General features: G+C 42.8%; 1 protein-coding gene across 8 annotated transcripts in view; it reads left to right on the forward strand.

Moving 5' to 3' along the window:
• Positions 1-24,093, forward strand: part of WNK2 (WNK lysine deficient protein kinase 2) — a 184,573-nt gene that overhangs the window by 123,961 nt on the left and 36,519 nt on the right. For 6 of the 8 annotated variants that reach the window (XM_083156291.1, XM_083156290.1, XM_083156295.1 and 3 more), the window contains exons 11-17: positions 266-442; positions 1,363-1,836; positions 7,308-7,577; positions 7,974-8,023; positions 8,114-8,282; positions 8,357-8,473; positions 19,756-19,920. In XM_083156291.1, coding sequence (XP_083012417.1) covers positions 266-442; positions 1,363-1,836; positions 7,308-7,577; positions 7,974-8,023; positions 8,114-8,282; positions 8,357-8,473; positions 19,756-19,920 — 1,422 coding nt within the window. The remainder of the gene's footprint in view (positions 1-265; positions 443-1,362; positions 1,837-7,307; positions 7,578-7,973; positions 8,024-8,113; positions 8,283-8,356; positions 8,474-19,755; positions 19,921-24,093) is intronic. The other 2 variants (XM_083156293.1, XM_083156297.1) reach the window with 2 other exon arrangements.

Here is a 24,093-nt window from a genome sequence, read left to right on the forward strand (position 1 = left end):
CTCTGGGAATCATTTAGTATATAGCTTGTTTCTAAATTGAGCTGTATATTGTAAATAAGCATTTATTTATTTATTTTTGGCCACTACAGAAGTTGACCATGTTTTTACTACCCACTCCCTTTCAATAGATATGTTTTCATTCATCTAGAAACCTAACCTTCCATTTAAATTTTCGCATTATTTGTTTTGTGAGTGTATTTGTCCTTTAACTGCTTTAGATGAGTTGCTGGTTGGTTTACCTAGAATTTTTTTGTTTTTATAACAGCAGCCAATTCAGCACCAAGCTCTTCTACAGCAAATCCCAGCGGGGCAGATGGTCTGTCCTATGCAACCTACCTCCCATACATACCAACAGTACCAGCCTCCGCTGACTTCAGCACCACTACAACCACTGCAGATCTCCACTGTACCGCTGCAACAGCACCAGATACCCGCATCACAGGTGAGGCTTCTCCATGATAAATGGATTTATTAGAGTCTACATTTTAAGAGCAACGGTCTCCTACATACATACTATACAATGGAAGCAGTGGGCTTAGGAGATACTGAGGCATAACAACTGCAATATATTTGTTACAAAACTAGTTACAGTTAACATGCAACTAAATAAATAATAAACAGCTGTCATGCATCCTTATCAGTATTGAAGTACACTTAGATACTTGCCCAAGCGTACAAAAAAAACCTTTTACCGGTTCTATTTAAAAACTATCATACAGTTCCAATATATAATGCAGTGTTCTACCCAGAATTTTTTTCCAGCCAGGTGGCATCAAGAAGTAGCCGGGTAGGCTTCTATTAGGCAGTGCCAATTATCGTTGGGTTTGCTTGTCTGGTGTAAGCTCCAGAATGCTTTCGGAAGCTTGGTGCATATGGGGAATGTGGTCAAAGTTCAAAAACAGTATTTTTGGATGTTTGACCCATTTTTTATTTTGAGAAACCTACTAAACAAGTTCTTAGTTTGAATATTCTGCGTTGTCGCATTCCTCCAATGTATTCGCTCATTTCAACAATGGAATATTCCAAACTGGCCAAACCATGGTAACTCAAGCTTAGCAACAAACATTAAATGCCAATTACACTATAATAATGATGTTGTATATAATGAGTAGCATATATTGAGTAGGTCTGAACAGGATCATTTACCTGTTTTAAATGTCCCTTTTTTTATTTCCTGCAATTGGGGTTTGTGCATGTTTTTGTTTCGTAGTTCTTATCCTTTAGTGCTTTCCGAGAGACATGATTCAGCAGCCCAGACTTGGCTTTTTAATGAAGCACTAAATTTTCATGTCGATACAATTGTTATGATGGAACTGGTAAAATTAATGTTTTTTTGTTTTTGTTTTGTGCATTGTTTTTCAGCTTCCTCCGTATCCTCTCATTCCAGCAGTTACTCCTCTTACAGGACTTGAGAGCCTCCCTGCCAATCTCTCTGACTTACCTGCTGTCTGTATCACCCCCCTGCCTGCTCCCTGTCAGTATTTCCCTCCAGGTGTGGTTATGTCCAACCTTCCCGTGACCCCTGCAGGGCCTAGTATCAACCCACAGTTGGTGGTATCCTATGAGGCTAATCTGGTGCCGAATATCCAGGTGGCTTCTGCACCTTTATTAACAGTGGTGCCCCCTGGTGTGCCAGGATTACCAACCCCACAGCACCCCCTAACACAGGGGTACCAGGTGTCCTTGCAGCAGTTTATTCAGAGTGATATTGCTGCTGTCCATCACTCACAGAGTGCTCAGCCCGTGTCACAGCAACCCCATCCTCCTCTTCCTCAGTCACATCATCCGAGCATATCCCATCCTCCTGATCAGACTACATCTGGGGCTGGGAAGCAGGTAATACCTTATAATATCCCTTTAATTTCTATTCTGTGTCTAACGTGGGATGCCCAGATCCGCTCAAACTCAGGGTCGCGGGCAAGGACACAAGTGGTAGGTCCGAGAGATCACATTCTAACAGCAGGAAAACAATGTCATACACATACAATGCTCTTTGTTGCATAAAGGGCTCACTGGCATGTTCTAGGCCTTTAGACATGTCAGTCTTATGTGTTACCATGCTTACATTACTTACATAGGCATGTGGTTGGAACTGCCCGAATTTAAAGTAGTAGTTCATTTGATCTAAGCATTTAATCAGCCAAACACAAACTTTGTTTGCTGTAACTGACTCGTCTTATTGACCATAAAGCGTCATCTACTCGGCAAAAAATCAACAACTAATAAGTATTCTTCTGACAAAAAGATTTTTTGAAAACAGGACCTGCCTAACGGACATGACCAGATCTTATTTTCTTAAGTGAACAACCTGACTGAAATCTTACATTTCAGCCCTGCTCTTTGATAAACCTGCTTGTCCTCCTGGAATAGAGGCTTCAGCTCACTGCTTTTCCACTAGCCAAAATAACCCGGGATTTTGCGTGTGGACACGTATCGACCTTGGCTTTTTGCTAGTGGAAACGCAAATCCAACCCAACCTGGTATGCTCCCAAGTGCAGGGGCAGTGTAAACGGGTAACCTTGGTCGATGCGTCCCGGGTCCCATTTACTGAAATACAAAACCCACCACTGGGAAAAGGCCACCCCAGTGCCGCCTTGACCCTGCCTCTAGATGACATAACCACCCGTTTTTTTTTTCCCGGGAAAGGTTTTGCAAGCTGGGTCGCACTCAGATACAAACTCCCGGGTGAGACCTGGCTTGTATAGTGTAAAAAGGGGTTTCAGAGTCCCAAACCTGTATTTATGCTATCCATTCACTAAAAGAAAATAACTTCTTTACCTCATTGAGGTCACTTATTTGTAGTAACAAGATTTGATGCTTTGCGCTGCTGTAAAGTTACATGGAAAGTTACACAACTGAGATCTTTCAGGCTAAGGATCAAGTGAAGTGAGCTAAGTGAAGCTGCTGCCAAGGAAAGAATTTAGATGTCCACCAGAGCCATCGCAAAGTCCTCGGCAACTGCGTACACATACGCAGCATTGACGCTATAATGAGAAACATAACCTTCTCGGGTAAGTCCGTGGTCATGCAGACTGACCGCGGCAGTAGTGACGCAACCATTCACTGCATACATGGTTGCTGCAGATACACGATACAAAAATTGCAGTGGCACGTCTACATTGTTGCAGCTACTCAGAGTTACATCCCCCAAGTGTTCCCTTCCTGTCAATCTATGATAGCGGTGCATGATTTGGGTAAATTTACTAGAATGGGAGTTCTGTTGAAGATGGGATGTTGCTGTGGGCAACCTATCAGATTTTATCTTCTAGAAGGTGCTAAATAAATGAGAAGTAAAATCTTATTGGTTGCTATGGGCAAATTCCCATCTCCAATAGAACTCCCATCTTAGTAAATTTACCCTTTAAGGGGCATACACATGTGGTGATTGCAGACCCATTTCTAAGCCTTCTGACTAGATCTCTCTAGTGGAGCACAGATCGCTCTGTGTGTTTGCCCCCCAGCGATGGCAGTGCACGGTTCCGTGCGTCACCTGTCTTTCCTGCTAAAATAGGCAAAACCCCGCTGAGCACAGATCGCTCAGAACACATCGCGGGTGCACCGCTTGTGTGCTGCTCCGCACCTTCCCATTGCCCCGTGTGTTTGGGGCTTTAGTCTACTGAACTTTCAATTGCGTGAACATCATCATAGTGTACAAAAATGAATTGGGCCCACTATGCGTTAGCATCACTTTCTGCAGTTTCTAAATTTTATATTTTTACTCTAAATTTGACATTTCTCTAATGCGAGGAACAATGCTTAATGGAAATACTCTATGACAACTTGATTTGAGACCCATCAGTCCTGCGATTTCTTCCTTTGCTGGATGTCAAGCTGATAAAATATCTACAAATTTTTTTTTCCTCACTAATTACCAAACTATTCTGTTATTCAAAGATAAAAAAAACTATTTAGTTCATCCTTTTCTACTACATAAAAAAACTACATTTTTTCCTGCTTTGACTCTACTTTATCATCATGATTTTCTGTGGCTTAGTCTTTTGCTTATGCGTATAATGCAGTTCGGGAAAATGTGATCATTTTTCACTGTAACACCATCAATAGACCTATGCTTTATCGATTACCGCATAATGGCGCTGCAGTGCCTTGGTTTACATAGCTTTCTACAAACATTATTAATGGCTCCAGGGGAAGAATTGAAGAAAAGCCGTATGGAAAACTGGATTCCGCAGAGATAAAGTCCCTAATTCTGGTTTGCTCAGTAAGCTGTGAATCATCAAGGCAGGGGCCGAATTTGGATCACTGAGAGTGGTCCAGAATCGTGTCCAAAGTGCGCATAATGTGAGGTTTTTTTATCCATATATTGCAGGTGTTTTTATCCATATAATGCCCTGAGATGTATCCTAGGTAGAGAGATTAGGACCAAAAAATTGGTTCTGTCATTTTCCAAACACAGCCTGTAAAATGGCAATTAGAAGCTGATTGGTTGATATTTTATCTCTGTCCACTTCTTCTCTCCAGTAAGAAAAAGTATTATTTTACCGTGTTTCCCCGATAATAAGACACTGTCTTATTTTTTTTTTCAGTCCAAAAACACCAAAGGGCTTATTTTTGGGGTAGGGCTTATTTTAGCTCCTCAGTCCTTCTTTTAGCTACATCATGCCCCTCAATCACCTTATACTTTAAGCACAACTGCCACTTTCCTTTCCTTCTGCATTTTTCAGCCACTCAGCCTTTCCTCCGCCGCCGCTCTGTCACTCCGCTCCCGTCTTTGAACAGACGCCACTCAGTCCTTGAGGTGCGCAGTGACGTCACATGCACAATGCATCCCTGGGACCGCTGATGCCAGCAGAGGCTTCAGCGGTACCAGGGCTGCTACCGTAGCAGCAGCATCCATTTCATGCGGATGGGTGGGGGGTTTAGCGGAGCTGGGAGTTTAGCACAGGGACTGGGCAAAATGGGGATTAAGCTAGGGCTTATTTTCGGGGTAGGGCTTATTTTGGACGGTTGTCCAGAAATAAGGGTAGGGCTTATTATTGGGGTAGGTCTTATTATCAGGGAAACAGGGTAATTAGCCCAAAATGGTATTATGGGCCCTGTTTGCAGATTTTGGTTTTTCAATACCACTAGCTGTTTATTATACTATGTCCTTTAATGGATTATACTTTGTTGGCTTCTCAAGGTCATTCTATAGCCATTTTGTCCTTTTATGTTCCAATGAATTGATCACGTGTTCTTCCGCTAGAAGCTGTTTATAGAGCACTGCCACAATTGTCCGCTCGATCACCTAGATTGTGCTTCATATATATACACTGAGCTGCTGGATAGCTGCCTTATTGCAACTTCCCCTGAGTTTGCCTGCACACCAGGCATGTGTTCCTCATGTGGAATAATAGCACATATTCCAGGCTGTAGATGTTTATATATATATATATATATATATATATATATATATATATATATATATATATATATATATATATATATATATATATATATATATATATATATATATATATAATATAGGAGTAGACTTCAATTTTCTTTGTTTTGATTTAGCACATTATATTAGTCTCTAGTGACATAGAACTGATCTATTGTATAAGGAACAGTAGTTATGTTTCAGGTACAGTATATGTGACGTGGGCAAAATACCAATAGTTGTGATCTCATTAGAAGACATACAGTGGTATACCGACGGTCAGAATCCTGACCGATTCTGAAAATAAATACAGGTATTAGGGTTAGGATACATGGGTGGTGGTGGCGGATAGGTTTAGGCTATGAGTGGGGTGGTGGAGGCTAGGATTAGGCTGTGGGTGGGATGGTGGATGCTAAAGTGGGATTGTGGAGGCTAGGATTAAGCTGTGGGTGGGGTGGTGGAGGCTAGGATTAGGCTGTGGGTGGGGTGGTGGAGGCTAAGATTAGGCTGTGGGAGGGGGAGGTTAGGGTTAGGCTTTGGGTGGGGTGGAGAATAGGGTTAGGCTGTGGGTGGGGTGGTGGAGGCAAGGGTTAGGCTATGGGAAGGGCAGGTTAGGCTGTGGGTGGGATGGTGGAGGCTAGGGTGGGATGGTGGAGGCTAGGATTAAGCTGTGGGTGGGGTGGTGGAGGCTAGGATTAGGCTGTGGGTGGGATGGTGGAGGCTAAGATTAGGCTGTGGGAGGGGGAGGTTAGGGTTAGGCATTGGGTGGGGTGGAGGATAGGGTTAGGCTGTGGGTGGGGTGGTGGAGGCAAGGGTTAGGCTGTGGGAAGGGCAGGTTAGGGTTAGGCTGTGGGTGGGGTGGTTGAGGTTAGGGTTAGGCTGTGGGTGATGTGGAGCTGGACTCCCAGTACCAGAAGCACACTTCTCCTACCCGCAGTGTGACTTCCTCCCTCCAGCTGCCCTCTAAACCCTCCTGAATCCTAACTGCCCCCGGCACCTGATGTGTCCAGATTAAAAGAGGTTCCCAGCCATCAAGTGCCGGGAAACCAGACATTTTCTAGTGCTATACATGATCCATATTTCAGTTTGTAATATGATGTTATAGGGTACTGCTCATTACAGTTTACCTGTCTCTTGACATAAACTCTTTGGGGATGGTAGAACATTTCTTTAGTAGGGCTAAGGCTATAATTACTCAGGATGGAAGACGTGTGGGTCTTAATGAAGTGTTAGTGTATATATAATGGGACAAATGTCACATTGACTAGCTCCTTTAAACATGGTATCTATAGCTTCAATACCCAGGCCCTCAAAGTGCCCTGATTGGTGAACCATTGTGGAGTTCCCAGGAGCTTGGCAATTTCCATGCGTGGGTGTTAACTAGTAGCTCCTTGGTAAAGTGCCCGGAGTTTTGGATTTTCCCCATTTGGTGACCCCTATGACAAATTGAATCTACCCTGATGTTTATAAATATACATTTAGTTTGTTGCATTATGGAGGAGAAAAATGTACTACTACTTTAATATTTAGCAATTCCTTGACTGAAAGGTACATGCTAAGAATTATTTGTTCATAGGCAGAGCACACTCTGTTTTTACTATTTAAAAAAAAAAGATAACTATGCGTTTAGTGGCATGTTTAATCTTTTTTTTTTCCTGCTATTTTCTTATTTTCGTTTACATTTGTCATTTTTTTTTAAATATGTTACTGTCCCTAAAAACTGATTGATACTCTGCGCTGTGGAATGGTTTGAAATGGTCACTGAGGCAATCCAGTAGCGTAGCTTTGTAGCCAAAGTACTACTTAATGTGTTCATGCTAGTATGCATTGGTGTAACCCTTTCCGCCCATGAATACTATCTGTGTTTTTTACTCTTGTAGAGTTTGCCTGGTAAAATAACCGTTCCCCCTCCCTCTTTGTTGTACAGGTCATTGGTCTATCCCAGTATTCACTAGACCAGGGAACTCCTGCTGCATTGATGATGTCACCACCTGTGCACTTCCCCTCTGATATCCATCCACCACTGCAAGGGCAGGATCACCTTGCCCAAGCGCCATACCCCCATCTCATGACCGAGGCAGCTGTGGCTGAAACCCAGAATATTGCCTATCTAGGGTCTGGCCTTTCCCAGCCTTCTGAACCTCTTACCCTGACTCAATGTCCTGCCAGCCGGTCAGTCGCTGAATCCAGTCATGAGGTACAGTAGTTTGTTTTAACATTCTATATTATAAAACTGAAGATGTAGGTGTTCCCTCCGGTGGCGCCTGAAAGAAGAGTGATGCGTCCCAATATGTGAAGGAACGATCCTCTTCTCCAAAACACAGATTGTTTATATCACAATGCAAATACCATACGTTCCTCTCAATGGGAGAAGGTCTCCTCTTCTCCAAATATTAGACAGCAAAAGGAAGAAAATGCTGAATCAGATGATGAGACACTGGATCGTGCAGAGATGACTCTATATTGTTTTGTAATATCGCTGGTGACAATTTAGCTTGACAACATTGATGCGTTTTCTGACGTGGAACATTATGTTATTATGTCATTGTGTGATCATGTAAACATTCTGTGCTAATTCACATATTGTTCTTAGGAGCAGATCAATCAAGATTATCTGCCAAGCTCAAATCAAAGCTACGATAAGTGAGTGGCCTCTTAATTGTGTTTCAGTACAGACGATGTTGAAAATAGAAAGCTATAATAGTTCTCCATCACTTTTATCTGCTCTTCAAGTTATGTAGGTTCTGATGCAGCATCTGGTAAAGAAATGAGTGATGGATACGAGGGAATCCATGGCACCGGTAAACTAGATGGAAAACCAGCAAAGAAACATCACCGGAGGTCGTCCCGTACTCGCTCCCGCCAGGAAAAATCCAATAGACCCAAACTGACCATCCTCAATGTAAGCCCAGAGCCTGTTTTGGGAGTAAAATGTGTCTTGAAAAGGACCTTACGACCTTTACCTGTTTTCTGTAGGTCAGTAACACCGGGGACAAGATGGTGGAGTGCCAACTGGAAACACACAACCATAAAATGGTGACCTTCAAATTTGACTTGGATGGCGATGCACCAGAAGAGATCGCCACATACATGGTAAGGCAGATTACATAACTGAGGAGGTAATACAGTTATTATTGTAATAATTAAAATATTAACTTGTATTATATAGTATTTTATATTGTTATAGTGTTTGTAGTATGGAGTATACTATACTACACTGTTCATTGTTAGTAGTAACAGGAACTGATGTGTCTTATATCATTGCTGCAGTCATGTTACATAGCCTTTCTATTTGCACCATGCTTTGGTGTAAATTGGTAGCGCAAATAGTCTTTCATACAGCCGCTGTCACATTCAGAATATAGACATGATGCATGTCATATAAATCGGCAGAAGCTGCATGTGCATCCTACAGTATATGAATAGTGATGCAAATAAGATGCATTTAGACCCAAAATAAGACCGCCAATGTTAGAAGACTTATCCGGAAACTGCTGGCACACTTCCGCAAGGCACCTCATGATACATGGCATAATGAGGCAAGTCTTGAGGATACATTTGTAGTTGTGTTGCCGTCCTAAAGTGTTCTAGCACCAGCAGCATCGAGAGGAGGGCGGGAAATTTTTGCTCAGGTCTGCTGAGGTTCCCACTCCCCCTGCCTATATTAGAGAGAGCTGGGCAGTGGGGACAGAGTTGGGAGGCTATCACCACAGCACAGCCTCTCTCCCCAGCTGAGCACACGCTGCTCAGTGCCGTTTGCTGAGCTGGGGAGAGACACAACGGCTGCCTGTCCCCTCTCTCTTGTTTTTTTTTTATCAAGGGGATGTGGCCACGCCCCCTACCAGGCACCCCACCCAGTGGTCACACCCCCTGTGTTTTACCGAGGCCTTGCCGACCTGTTGGTGCCCCTGTCTAGCACCACAGGAATTCTTAGTCTTTTCCTCATTGGAAAACCTTTTGCTCCGGTTGATTAGCGAAGGTCTCTGCCATTATGAAATATTAATTTGTATGCATGAACAGAGTACAATGCAATCATTTTATCGCCAAGTTATTGTGTAGTTCATACACTAATAGATCACAGTTGTACAAAGGATAACTGTAGCCAAGCAAAATATTTTTATTTTTTCATTGTGTTTATTGCACTAGAGTCTAGACCAAGGACTGAATTTACTATATTGCCCCCATGCACAGTGCGATGCAATGCTCACTCCGGCGCACATCCCATCGCACAGCACATAAAGTATGTACTGCTCTTACTTTTGGAACTAGATTGCATCGCATCTAGTTCTAGCATGCACAGTGCTTCAGCACAGCTGGGTTTGAAAATTAACAGGAGTTGATTTGCTGGTGCTTTATCACCTTCCACTTTATCACTTTACCAGGCTTAATAAATCTGCCCTATTGTGTGTGCAGATAGCATCATACAACAATATTTCCCTTTCCTAAATGATGGTAAGGAACAATAGTTTGTCTTTTATTTACTGCCCCAAACAAAACACCTTTCCTTTTCTAACCTACACTGAAATTATCGCCCAGCTTCCTGCCTAGGCATCTAGGGAGTGCTATAGGCAAAAGGGTGTGAGGATAACCAGCGCTAATTGAAGAACTTGCTTGTGAACTGGATGTATCTGAGACAGGTGAGATTCCTTAGTGGGTCAGTAGAACCACACTTACTTCTTAATCCTGTCTCGAGTTCACAAAGCAGTTTCTTTAATTCCAAACGATATGGATGCTTCTTCAGCTTTCCAAAACAACACTTACTTTCTAATTCTTTCTCGAGTGCACACAAAGGTATCTTTAAACTTCCTCTCTCATATACCACAATGATAGCATGGACAGGTAGACTTACATTGGTATTCTGTCTCGCGTGTCCGTAACGGTTTCTTTAAAGGATTCTCCAGAGACCCCGGTAAGTGCACAAGATTTATTCACAAACATAGAAAGATAAAATACAGGGAAATCGGGCTGACAGTTCTCCTCCCTCAGACGCTGCAGACGCTGAAGTGGAAAGTCCTTCTGATATGGTCCCGACCTCCGTGTAAAATGCTGGTGAGTGATACACCAGACTGCACAGCACTCCCGTCAACGCGTTTCGGATCGCTCCTTTATCAAGACGTGCTGTCCTCTTCCTCTCACCAGATTTTAAACCTGGAGGGCTGGTCATGTGATCTTAATTCAACCAATCGACCGCAATGACCTGAAATAGTCTATACCCGGCTCTCAATCTAATCAAGTACTATAGCAATCAGTCTATTAAATTACTACAGACATAACAGATAGTAGCTGATCTAAAAATTATATTATACACAGATACTAAACATATAATAAATCACAATTTTTTATATATAAAACTGTAAAATATTCAGGCTAAAAATAATTAGCGGGCTGAAGACAATTAGTATGCTAAGATATAATAATAGAGCTAAAATACAATAAGTGAACTAAAATATAATTTAATGCACATTATATTATAAAATACATTGTAAAAATAAATTCATCATAAAAATCCTCGAACAATATTTAATTTATAGAGCCGGGTAGTAAGAAATGACAGACAAACATAAAAACAAGAATATTAGTGGTGTTTTAAAAACATGATGTAACCCTAAAAATACCACAAAAAATACCACAATTATTCAGATGAACCACTTGTACTCGAAATCTACATTGAGACCTCTGGGAACTAGAGTTCTCAACTCGTATATAGTTTTCATCTCGAGTTTTGCTAAATCCTGTTCAGTATTTTTATTTCTCCATTTTTTGTTGCATACCTTAATTCCACAAAAGCTTTTTATGAATTTGGTATCACTGAAATGTTTTTCTTTAAAATGGAGAGATACATTGTGCAGCTCATTACCTTTTTTAATGTTGCGCACATGTTCTCCCCACCTTTCCTTCAGCATTCTACCCGTCCTGCCCACGTATTGGGTACCACATGAGCATTCCAAAAGGTATACAGCATTTTTTGTCCCACAGGTAATAAAGTCATTTATGGCATATACTTTATTAGTAACATTTGATTTGTAATGGGTAAGTTTGCTCTCTGTCTTGCATGTTTTACAAAGACTACATTGGCCGCACCTGTAAAAACCTTTAGACGCAATACGGGAAGGCCTCTTATCCACTGGTATAGCACTTTTCACTAACATATTGCGTAAGTTATTAGCCCTTCTATATATAAATCTTGGGCTAAGACCCAAGTGGGGCACCAACACCGGATCTTTAGTCAGTACACTCCAGTGCTTTTTAATGATCTTTTCTATTACAGTATGTTGTGATGTATAACCAGTAATAAAAGCAACCTCTTTAAATTCATTTTCCTTTTTATGGTGTTTCTCAATCAATAATTCACTTCTTTGTCGAGCCTGGTTATCTTTAAAGGCTCTATCTACCAAATCGGGGCAGTAACCCTTCTCCAAAAAATTGTTCCTCATGGTCCCCGCTTGTTTGTTAAAGACTTCAACGTCTGTGCAGTTACGCCTCAGGCGTTGGAATTGCCCTTTAGGGATCCCACGGGTCCAATTTTTATGGTGGTTACTGTCATATCCTATGTAAGAATTGCAGTCGGTAGCTTTTATAAAGTTTTTTGTTTTTATCTGACCATTCTCCACATAAATAGTGAGATCCAAGAAATTGATCTCGATATCACTCAGTGTGTATGTAAGTTCAATGTTGTATACATTTTTATTGAGATGTTCACAGAAATCTGTCAATGTCGCATCATCCCCCCTCCACACAAAGAGGATATCATCTATATAGCGGGTCCATAGGACCAAACTGGCAAACCAGGGATGTCCTGCCCATACCTGCTCATCCTCCCACTTCGCCATGAACAGGTTGGCATACCCTGGTGCCAGTTTGGCCCCCATAGCTGAACCCGCTACTTGGAGGAAGAATTCTCCCTCGTACCAAAAGAAATTATTGGTAAGTACCAAATCAATCCCTTCAGTAATAAAGTTTATCGATTTCTGATTGGTTTCACTTTTTTCCAGGAAATATTTAACAGCCTCTATTCCATCTTTATGCTGGATGATCGTATATAGTGATTTTACGTCAGCTGTCACTAAACGAAAATTAGACTCCCATTTGATGGCATTTATTTTGTTGATTACAGAAATAGTATCTTTAGCATACGATTTGGTGATTTTTACCATGGGCTGTATTTTATTGTCTAAGTAACATGACAAATTTGACATAATAGACCCTATACTAGCAACTATAGGCCGACCCGGTGGGTTTACGGTGGATTTATGTATTTTAGGCAGAATGTAAATCACAGGTATAGATGGATTATCCACCTTTAGATATTCTGCCTCTTTTTCTGTGATAACATCCTGGGTCAGGTACAGGTGGATAAAAATATCCAGTTTTTTCTGTATTTTAGCGGAAGGATCAGAATTTAACTTTTTGTAGGTACTCTGATCTGTTAATTGTCTCATAATTTCCGTATGATAGTCATCTCGATTGAGAATGACTATTCCGCCGCCTTTATCCGCCGGCTTTATCACTATTTGGTTGTTATTTTTAAGTGACTCAATGGCCTTTTTCTGTGATTTAGTGAGGTTTGGGTCGTGAACCTTTTGAAGTGACACTTTCTCTAGATCCTCTTTTACTAGACTTTCGAACACATCTATATAGCAACCTTTTTTAAACCTAGGAAAAAATGTAGATTTCTTTTTAAACACTTTAACTTGTTCCTCCACCATACTCGGCGGGTTATCAATAGATTCTGTTTCCGCAAAAAATTTTTTTAGAGTAAGTTTCCTTATAAACTTTTGTAGGTCTGTAAACACCTCATACTCATTAGCGTGATTAGATGGAGAGAATTTCAAGCCTTTTTCAAGGACACTTTCCTCTTCCTTAGTAAGGACATAACTGCTTAAATTGAAAATGTTGCTTTTTTTATTTTTATTATCATTATCGACTTCAATAGGAGCCTCTCTTTCATTGTCACCTTCATTTACTTGTGACAACGGAAGTTCCCTTTTGTTTCTGTTTTTAAGAGATCTCCGTTGTTTTTTAGAGAGATTTTGATGGGTACCTCCCCTTTTTCCCCTTTTGTTGTTTCCAAAAGCTTTAGTTTTTAATTGAAATTGGTTCTTCTCCAACTTCTCTCTAAAAAATGATGATGTTGGTGGTCATTTTGTTTATCCATCCCTGCTCTTTCTGGGGTTTTATCTTTTTTCTTACTAATAATACGATTTTTCCAAGTATGGTCCCCATGGTTCTCTCTATGGGTGTTAGGTGATGAATCTCTATTTGATCTATATCTCCGCCTTGTATAGTGATTATAATCCCTTCGGTTATCCTCTAAATCATTATTATATTGATTTCTCCGGTATCTAATCGGGTTTTTTGGAGTATATATTTGGTCATTATTTTGTCCCCTATATGACTGTTGTTGGAATCTAGGGGGATTAGGTTTGAAATGTTTATTATTGGGTCTCCTGTATGGCGTATTAGTAGTGGGATTTAATTCCTCTTGGTTATGTTTTGAGGGTGTTTCCACACTAATGAGATTTTTCTTTTTATTTTCTTTCCATTTATAGTGATCTCCGTTCTCGTAATCCTGCTTATCTCTTTGGTATTTCTTATATTTCTTAAGTTTTAATTCTTTCTCGTTTTTCTCTATTTTAGCCATTATGTTTTTTTCCAATTCTTTAAACTCTGTAGATTTAATATATGGTTTAATCAAGGTATGAAGTTCTTCTACTTCTTTTTCAGTGGTTCTCAACTGATTACCTTTCTCTTTAATGATCAACTCCATAAGTGAATTGGAGCAATGGTCTAAAATGGCAAGCCATTCATTTTTAAAGGATTCGGTTTCTGTTATAAATGATGGTAGTTTATCCACCCTTAAACCCCTTGGTATAATATGATCTTTTAAATAACGTTCCAAGGTTGCCGTCTCCCACCATAATTTACCTTCTTTGATAAGAAGTTTCTCAATTTTTAACATGACATTGACTGCTGCTGCAGTACTTGAAGGCTGGAAACCTTACCAATCTTTAAATGATTTACACCCTGTGCAATTAAAGATCTAAAATGTTAAGACAACAATACTGTGACCAGTATTTGATATCTTAAGGAGGAGCGGCCTGAAGACAGTGGGCCAGATGCACTAAGCTTCAAAAGTGGTAAGATGGAGAGTGATGAACAACCAGCCAATCAGCTCTTACCTGCTATGACACAGACTGTGTTTGAAAAATGACAGGTAGGCGCTAATTGGCTGGTTGTTTATCACTCTATTTTATCACTTTGAGCCAGTTGTATCAAGCTTCAAGTAGTGATAAAACGGGGAGTGATAAACAGCCAGCCAATCAGCTCCTACCTGCTGGGTTTGAAAAATGACAGATGGGAGCTCATTGGCTGGTGGTTTATCACTCTCCACTTTATAACTTTTTGCAGCTTGATACATCTGGCCCTCAGAGCTTAGTGCATCTGACCCAGAGCCCGGAAGTGAGATGAGGGATGATGCTCAAGCAGGTTCTCAGCGTTTTCTGGGGTAGTTCAAAAAAAGTCTTTGTTTTTTCCATTAATATAGAGTTAGATGGTTACATGCTGCACGCTGCACACTAATAACACGTCTGTTCATCTGATTTATATAGCACTGGGGATGCATGAATCCGCCACTGATATACACATAAATAAGGTAATAGTGACTGGGGTCAGGAAGGACCAGCACAATCGTAATACGTTAATGGTTTTCACTTTATCTGTCCTGCAGCAGCTGACGAGCAAGCTCTGTACTAAACCCCAAGTTGCACATACTTTATTTGCACTGCTGCGATTTGTAATGGATGTAGGCAATAGCCCTCAAATTATTAGAGTACAGTATATATGTCCTTGCTGAGTATAAGGGTATGTCCAGACAATACCCATGGGTCATGCAATAAACTGGAAAAATACTTAGTGCTCACCTTAATGGTGTGGAGGATGAACTGATGTAATGAAATGAGCATAAATGACAAATACTGTACCTGATTTGATAATAAAATATGTGCTTTTATTAGACTATAAATGTATGGAGTCCTGGGTATCTGCACAGGAATAGGCCAGCGAGGTATCACTCTACTGTGGCCCCATACCGGGGCTTTAGGGTATCTTTTTAAGGACCCCTATGTAAGCATAGGTTCCTCACCTGGGACCTATGTCCACAATAGGTGACCGCAGTGGTCTCTGGTGGGGCGGGGTGGGGGATGGGGGTTATGCACTGGTGCGTTCGGGATTATATAGCGGTTAGTGGTAGCAACAAAAGTCAATGATGTCTCAATATGCTGATAAATTCATCATGTAAATAATGGGGGTGATGATAAAGATATGAATATATAGCAATGTCCCCAGTGAACAACAAACAAGATGCAAGGAGCGGTGTCCCGCTACCTCTGCTTACCCCTTCTGAACGGTGGTACACGAGCATGGTCCTTGCTTCTAAGTCTGGAACAAGCCGCTTGTGAGACGCACTACCCGGCTCCACAGTAAGGATGTGCGCAAGACTTCCGGGTTGACGTTGTTGCGAGAGTTCAGCAGACCGGAGTCAGCGTGGCTCTGGTGCTGTGGGCTCAACTCCCGGCCGGGAGGAGGCTCAGTGGTGAAGGTGAGTGGATGTTGTCCTGTTATAGGATTGCTGAACTGGTACCGAGTGAAAAGCTGCTGCCCATATCCTTGTTGCTGGTTGAGGATAGGTTCTTTATACATGCATTGCTTGGCAGCAGAAATGGGAAAACATTCTGTCCCTCATAGCCTGGGCGCTTGCTACTTTAATTAGGCTAATCAAAACTAGTTCTGATTGGTTGACTCTGTGCCAGTTTTGACAATATGCCTACAGTACACTTGTTAGGCTGACTCTGGAAGGTCCAGCCATTCACAGTTTGGTTTCATAGATAGAACAAGTCATATGATGAGCGCATATCTTTGGTTGTGATGACGGTTGGATGCCGTCATCACATTCTCATTTAGATATTCAGGAGGGGGCAGGGCCACAAAGTCACTGGCTGACAGGTGGCCTCGCAGGTCCTTGGCCTACCGGGAATCTTCCCTGTAAAGTCTATGGCCAATCCGCCCCTGCTTCTAGGGAGAGAGTTTTCTCCATATAATTTATTAATTTCATGTCCCATAGTAGTGCCTTTGTTCTTTTTGTGCCTTTTAGTAGCCTTGATCATTTTGTGCCTCCATAGTAGTGCCCTAGTTCATTTAGTGCCCCCATACTAGTGCCCTAGTTCATTTAGTGCCTCCATACTAGTGCCCTAGTTCATTTAGTGCCTCCATACTAGTGCCCTAGTTCATTTAGTGCCTCCATACTAGTGCCCTAGTTCATTTAGTGCCTCCATACTAGTGCCCTAGTTCATTTAGTGCCTCCATACTAGTGCCCTAGTTCATTTAGTGCCTCCATACTAGTGCCCTAGTTCATTTAGTGCCTCCATACTAGTGCCTTAGTTCATGTTGTGCCTCAATGCTAGTGCCCTAGTTCATGTTGTGCCTACATACTAGTGCCCTAGTTTATTTCATCCCTCAAAACTAGTGCCTAGTTCATTTAGTGCCTCCATACTAGTGCCCCAGTTCATGTTGTTCCTCCATACTAGTGCCCTAGTTCATGTTGTGCCTCAATACTAGTGCCCTAGTTCATTTCGTGCCTCCATACTAGTGCCCTAGTTCATATATTGCCTCCATACTAGTGCCCCAGTTCATTTATTGCCTCCATAGTAGTGCCCCAGTTCATGTTGTGCCTCCATAGTAGTGTCCTAGTTCATTTCATATCCCATAGTGGTGCCACATAATGTGCCCAGTTCACAAGAGAGGAGAATACCTCTGCAGCTGGCAGCTCATACATCTGTCTCACTCCTCACTTGCTGGCACAGATATGACCTCCGTTCAGTGCTGGAAGCATAGAAGGTGGGCCCCTGCTGCAGTCCAGGGCCAAAAGTACTTGCAATCTCTTTTTTGGGGTATACGGTCGTTAGGTCGATACACCTAAGGTCAACACAGTCAAAAGGTCACTTTTTTGACAGGCGGTATTTCATGACCTACCATCCACTAGGGCATGGAGGGAGAATAGAATAGTGTGCCGAGTGTAGCGAGACACCTAACCCGAAGCATGACGAGCGCAGCGATGCACCGATGCGGTGTTTATGATGACTCTATCGATAATTGGGACAAAAATGTAAAAAACCCATGTCGACCTTTGGACTGTCGACCTTCCCCAGGTCGACCTTTGGACTGTCGACCTTCCCCATGTCGACCTAATGACCCTCTCGACTTAAGGCTATGTTGACATTTCCAGGGTTCAACCTAAGCCCATGTCGACCTTCAGTAGTAGATCCAATGCATGTCAACCTTCCTGTGGTCAACCCAATAACCCATACCCCTTTTTGGATAGCATGGATATTGCATTGGTTAGCCCTATCTGTGTAGAGCTTGTATATTCCCCCAACACTTGCATGGGGGGGTACTCCCGTTTCCTCCCACAGTCCAAAAATATACTGGTAGGCTAATTGGCTCTGAAAACAAAAAAAATTACTGCTAGTGTGTATATATACGTGTGGTAGGAAATGTACAGTAGATTGTAAGCTCCACCGGGACAGGGACTGATGTAAATGGTAATACCGCACATAATAGTTCTCGTTCATTAACTTGACTTATGCCCCTATACAAAGGGCGGTATTCAATGAGCCTGATTCGCCATGTTTTTATGGCGAATTTGTGCTGTTTGGCGAATTTTTGACTAAAACGGTGAATCACCCTATTCAATGACCAGATGGCGAATACATTTGAAGGTTTTTTTCGCCATGATTCACCGAGTAGCAATCGCTATCTTTTTATGGTGAAGTGGAATGTGAACTTTTAAAATAAAGGGTACTTGTTTCCTAGCACGGCCACAATCGCGGGCATTGGGTGTCATTTTTAGTGGTATACGACGCAACCGACGCGATGCCCCTGATTTTCCCATTGAAATGCATTGAAAAAAGTAAAAATCGCGTCGGTCGCGTCGTATGCGGCTAAAAATGGCTTAAATGGTCCAGACGCGATGCCCCCGATTTCCCCATAGGAAACAATGTTAAATGGCTCAATGTACCCGCGATGCCCCCGATTTCCCATAGGGAACAATGTTAAATGCCTCAATTTCACCAAATCATCATAGGGAACAATGGTAAATGGGCCAGAAAGCCCCAAAAACACCCCAGAACAGTGAAATGTCCCCCCAAAAGTAGTTTACGCCACCCCACGATGAACGCGAACCCGAAGCGTGGCAAGCGCAGCGAGCCCGCGAGGGGCGGCGGTACGCGTCCTCCGACCTTTTCATACCCCCACTATCCACGTCGGCGTGGAGTTGAGAATAGAATAGTGTGGCGAGCGCAGCGAGCCACCGAGCCCGAAGCGTGGCGAGCGCACGCGGATACCTTCACAGGTAAACGCGTCCCTTCGCGGGCTTCACAGGTATCCACGTCCCCTCGCGGGGCTCGCTGCGCTCGCCACGCTTCGGGCTCGGTGGCTCGCTGCGCTCGCCACACTATTCTATTCTCAACTGCACGCCGACGTGGATAGTGGGGGTATGAAAAGGTCGGAGGACGCGTACCGCCGCCCCTCGCGGGCTCACTGCGCTCGCCACGCTTCAGGTTCGCGTTGATCGTGGGGTGTCGTTAAATACTTTTGGGGGGACATTTCACTGTTCAGGGGTGTTTTGGGGGGTTTCTGGCCCATTTACCATTGTTTCCTATGGGAAATCGGGGGCATCGCGGCTAAATTGAGGCATTTAACATTGTTCCCTATGGGGAAATCGCGGGCATCGCGTCGCGACCATCGCACCCGATTGCTGTAAGCACATGAATATATATTTAATTTTAAAACAAATATTTTTTTTTATTTTTTTTACACTGACCAGCCAGCAGGGGGCGCCGGAGCCGAGCCGCTCATTAGATATTCATATATTCACTGCACCCGATCGTTACATATGCACGATCGGGTGTAGTGAATATACCCGGTCCCCTGCTGGCACCCCCGGGGGGCAGCCTGTGCTGCCTGGCACCCAGGGAGCCCACCTCCCCCCCACAAACGTTCTGGGGCAGGCAGAGAGACTTCCATCTCTCTGCCTGCCACAGTCCTCAGGCTCCCTGCGGCGTTCGCCGCAGGCGTTCATATTCGCCGGTCAGGGGCAGAGAGCCCCTGACTCGTTGAATACCGGAGCCGGCGAGGCTCCGGAACGCGGCGAATGTGCAGCGAATCCTAAACAGGATTCGCTGCACCTCGCCGGTATTCACATTGAATACCGCCCAAAGTGTTTCCGATGGAGCAGATTGGATAATTAGTAGCAGAATAACTTGAACTACTTAGAATTTATTTTGCTTATTTGATGAATTAACAAATGTACATACTTTCAGGTGGAGAATGAATTTATACTGCAGACCGAGAAAGAGATTTTCATCGAACAGATGAAGGACGTTATTGACAAGGCCGAGGATATGCTGAGCGAAGACACGGAAGGGGAGAGAAGCTCTGATCAAGGGGCAAGTCCTCAGCAACAAGACAGGGTAGACATGAGGGAGGTACAGTACTCTCTTCTATCTGAGATGCTCAGTGCTTTCGCTCCCAGATTCCGTACGACATGTCTGAGACTTAAAATCCATCACAAACAAATTGACTGCAATCCACCCCCGGCTGTCAGCATCTGCCTCTCTCAGCTGCATAAATTACCGTTTTATTGCAAAGTAATTTATAGGGAGCCTGACCACAAAGGGACAGGGATGTGGGCTGAATAATACTGATAGTCTACTTAAATGTTCACTGCAAAATCTTTTATTAGACGTTTACTGTCTTTAGTAAAGAAATACAAAATCTGTTTTCAGTGCACCATCGGTACCTGCTTCAGCTGCAACAATTGGGATTTGGTGCATAATAATACATAGCTGCTTTTTCGCCGGCCCGGATTTCTGCTTTTTTTGTTTTCTAATTGGCAAGTGATCATGGTAAAGGCGCTCTATAGAATATTTTTGAATTTTATTTTATAGCAGTAAGTATCATCTTTACATGTAGTGGCGCTAATATAAAATGCTTCACTATTATTTACCTTTTTAATGTCTATTTTATGCTTCCACCTGATCATATCTGTTATTTTGAATTTATATAGAAACATTTATGCATTTACGCAGGTGGTAGACCAGGGGTGGCCAAACCTGTCCTCGAGCTCCACCAACAGTTCATGTGTTTCAGCCAACCTGTGGATCTATAGTAGGAATGAATGCAGCATGTTTGAAAATGTGACAGTTAGTAATGACTACAGCGGTGCGCCAGCTGGGTGATTTGGAAAACGTGGACCGTTGGTGGAACTCGAGGGCTGGTTTGGCCACCCATGCTCTAGAGCTTTACACCCACAAACAAAGCTGATAAACATTTTTACCCTCTTTCATTTTTCTTTACTCATTGATGCTGTTCTGACTCAATAACCAGGCTGTAAATGTAAGGCCTTTAAGACAGTTCATCTGTGTATGTCCATAGTGAACCAGTACTTACATCAGGAGACTTTGTCAGACAGTGTCAACTCAACTGAAGAGGCATGTGTGAAGAATCCAGATGAGGGTTTATTTCAAGCTGATATTCTTGTAATAATGCACAAAAACAGTAGGTGAAAAGATAATAATTTGCCAGAGCTCAACAGGAATCAACTGAAGGTTAAGATGGCAGACATACAATGAGATAGAGATGGGAAGAAGGCAGGGCTAATGACATCAGAGCCCTACAGGAACAAGGAAGGTCAATTTTCACAAGATGCAAAGCTTTGCAATAATAACATGACAGTAACTGAACAGTGTATGACGACACATACTTCGTGGGACATGACACTCCCCGTCTGAAATCTTTAGATTTCACGATAATTCAAACATAATAAAGTCATTTGGTGAAGTGCAGAATTGATCTTGAGACCTGTAAACAAAAAGAACCTGCAACAATAACAGATAATTATAAGAAAACTTTTAGTCTAAATCTTGTGACTGAAGTCCCAAGTGTCAAACCCATCTTCGGATTGGGGAAGTCGCAACTAGCAAACACTTCCACCAACCCACACTGTAATCCAAATAATTAGGTGTCGATGGTATGATAGCTGGAAGTTTGTAGTAAATTTCTTCCTATGATTAGCTGAATCTAGTAGCCAAGTTCGTCTTTATGTGACATCTTCCTTTGGGAGAAGAAGCACTAATTCACTAATTGGATGGAAGAAAACTCGGACAGAACCTCCTTTGGTCACTTTGACTTCCACTTTACGAGTCTTTCCATCGTCGCTTGGGATAACCTTGGTGATAAGTCCCATTGGCCAGTCATTGCGATGGGCCTCTTTGTCCTTTAAGAGAACGAGGTCAGTGATCTGGAGGTTGGGTTTTGACATCTGCCATTTATGATGACTTTGAAGCATGTGTAGATACTCTGTCTTCCAGGGATACCAAAACACATTGGACAGGTGTTGAACCTGTTTCCACTGGCGCCTGTAGATGTCATTGTGGTCTAAGATTTCAGAAGGAATTAAAGCTGCTCCAGTCTTATTGGATTTTGCTATACGACCGTCCACTCTTAGCAATTTGTGACAATCCATTCCTGGGTTCAGTTCAAAGAGTGCACTGTTCTCGGATAGGGTGGCTCCCTTTGTGATCTTATCAATTTCTTGACAGTATACTTCTTGTTGTACACCCTGAATGAGAAACTCCTCTGCATGTTCAGGGTCTGCAACTGTTTGTTGTAGATTGTTTGGTAGTTTCACTCTTGGCAGGCGGAAGGGTAAAGGTGTTACCCAGCTGTTGGAATCATCTTGAGTGAAATCTTTGTCCATTATCTTGAGAAATTCTTTGTCTTCTCTTGCATATGCTAACTTGTTATCCTCACTTGTTGAATTGAAAACTGTAAGTCCAAGACTGTCATCCCGAGACAGGACTATGTTGGTATTATTGTGATGGTCATGCTGTAATTAACTGCTACCCAGCTTCTCTTTCGCCCAGTAATGATGTGGGCATGGCCGAAAGTGAGTGCTGCGACCATTTGGCAAGAGGTTTGTCTTAAATGAGGAAATCTTGGTAGGCGGCTTCATTTTGTCCATACAGACATTGCCTATCATAACCCAACCTAGATCAAGGCGTTGGGCAAACGGAGCATTATTTGGTCCATTTATATGTTGACGCACCTTATGTACTTGGAGAATGTCTCTACCGAGTAGAAGTAAGATCTTTGCATTCTCGTCGAGGTTTGGTATTTCATTGGATATGGGCCTTAGGTGAATGTGATGAAGAGCGACCTCTGGTGTGGGAATCTCTTCTCTGTTGGATGGTATTTGGTTACACTCGACAAGTGTGGGTAAGGGTATCTCAAGATTGTCTTTGAGAGATGCTACAACCAGTCCACTGGCTCTCCTTCCAGATTCCTCCGTAATTCCACTACAGGTACCCAAAGTGTAAGGATAAATATCTCCTTCTAATTTTAACAGATCAAAGAGTTCTGGACTTGCGAGTGACTGATTGCTCTGGTCATCCAAGATGGTGTAAACCTTTAGAGTCTTCTCTGGCTGTCCCTTGGGGTATACATTGACTAGACATATCTTGGCACAAGACTTGTCACAAAGCCCTTCCCCACAAACTTTAGTGCATGAAGAAGATATAGAAGCAGGACCTGCCGTTTGATCTGTAATCTCCCCGCCATGCCTTGGCATAGGAGGGAGATGTGCAGGATTCAGTTGAGATGGGTGAAGTGCCTGCACGTGGTCCTCACAGTCACATTCTGTGCATTTAATAGCAGTTTTACAGTCCTTAGCAAAATGTTCAGTGGAAGCACAACATCTGAAGCATACCCCAAACTTTTTTAGAAGTTCCATGCGTTCCTGGAGTGGCTTCTTTCTGAAACCAATGCATTTCTTGAGGGGGTGTGGCTTCTTATGTATGGGACACAGACGATTAGGGTTTTCAATCACTTCGCCTTGGTTGCTCTCGTCAGGAGTTGATGTTGGTGTGGAAAGGATTTCTGTCTTTTTCACTGACACTGGCACCCTATGGTTCTTGTAGTTAGAACGTGGGCTATCATACTTGGGGGAAAGCGAACCAGGATGATTTGGCTCACTATAGAAGAAGCTTGGGTCATTCTTGGATTCTGCAATGTTCTTGACAAACTCGCAGAAGTAGGAAAATGGGGGAAAGGAGACTTGATTTTCCCTTTTGTATCTTGACCCAAGTGTAGTCCACCTTTCTTGAATACCGTATGGCAGCTTGGAAACTATTGGGTTTACCCCATGAGCTGTGTCCAAGTAACTGAGGCCAGGTAAGTGAGTATCAGCCTTGGCCAGCAGGAGTTCAAAGAGTAGGTCACTGAGCTCTTGAAATTTCTCATTGTCCTTGCCGGATATTTTTGGGAAATTCTGCAGCCGTTTGAACAAAGCATTCTCTATGGCTTCAGGACTTCCAAAGCTCCTTTCTAGCCTTTCCCAGGCAGCAATGAGGCCTGCCGCAGGATTAGCGATGTGGACGGATCTGAGTCGCTTGACACGCTCTGTGGACTGTGGGCCAAGCCATGTGACCAGTAGATCTAGTTCTTCAGCAGCAGTAATGCCAAGGTCACTAATTGCGGTCCTGAAGGCACATTTCCAACCTCTGTAGTTCTCAGGCTGATCATCAAACTTAGTGAGGCCAGTCTTAATAAGTTCACGGCGAACCATGTATCTTGCGAAGTCTGACATGTCTGTTTTCTCT

This window comes from Crinia signifera, chromosome 8, assembly GCF_055691185.1.
Source record: "Crinia signifera chromosome 8, ASM5569118v1, whole genome shotgun sequence".
NCBI classification, from domain to species: domain Eukaryota; kingdom Metazoa; phylum Chordata; class Amphibia; order Anura; family Myobatrachidae; genus Crinia; species Crinia signifera.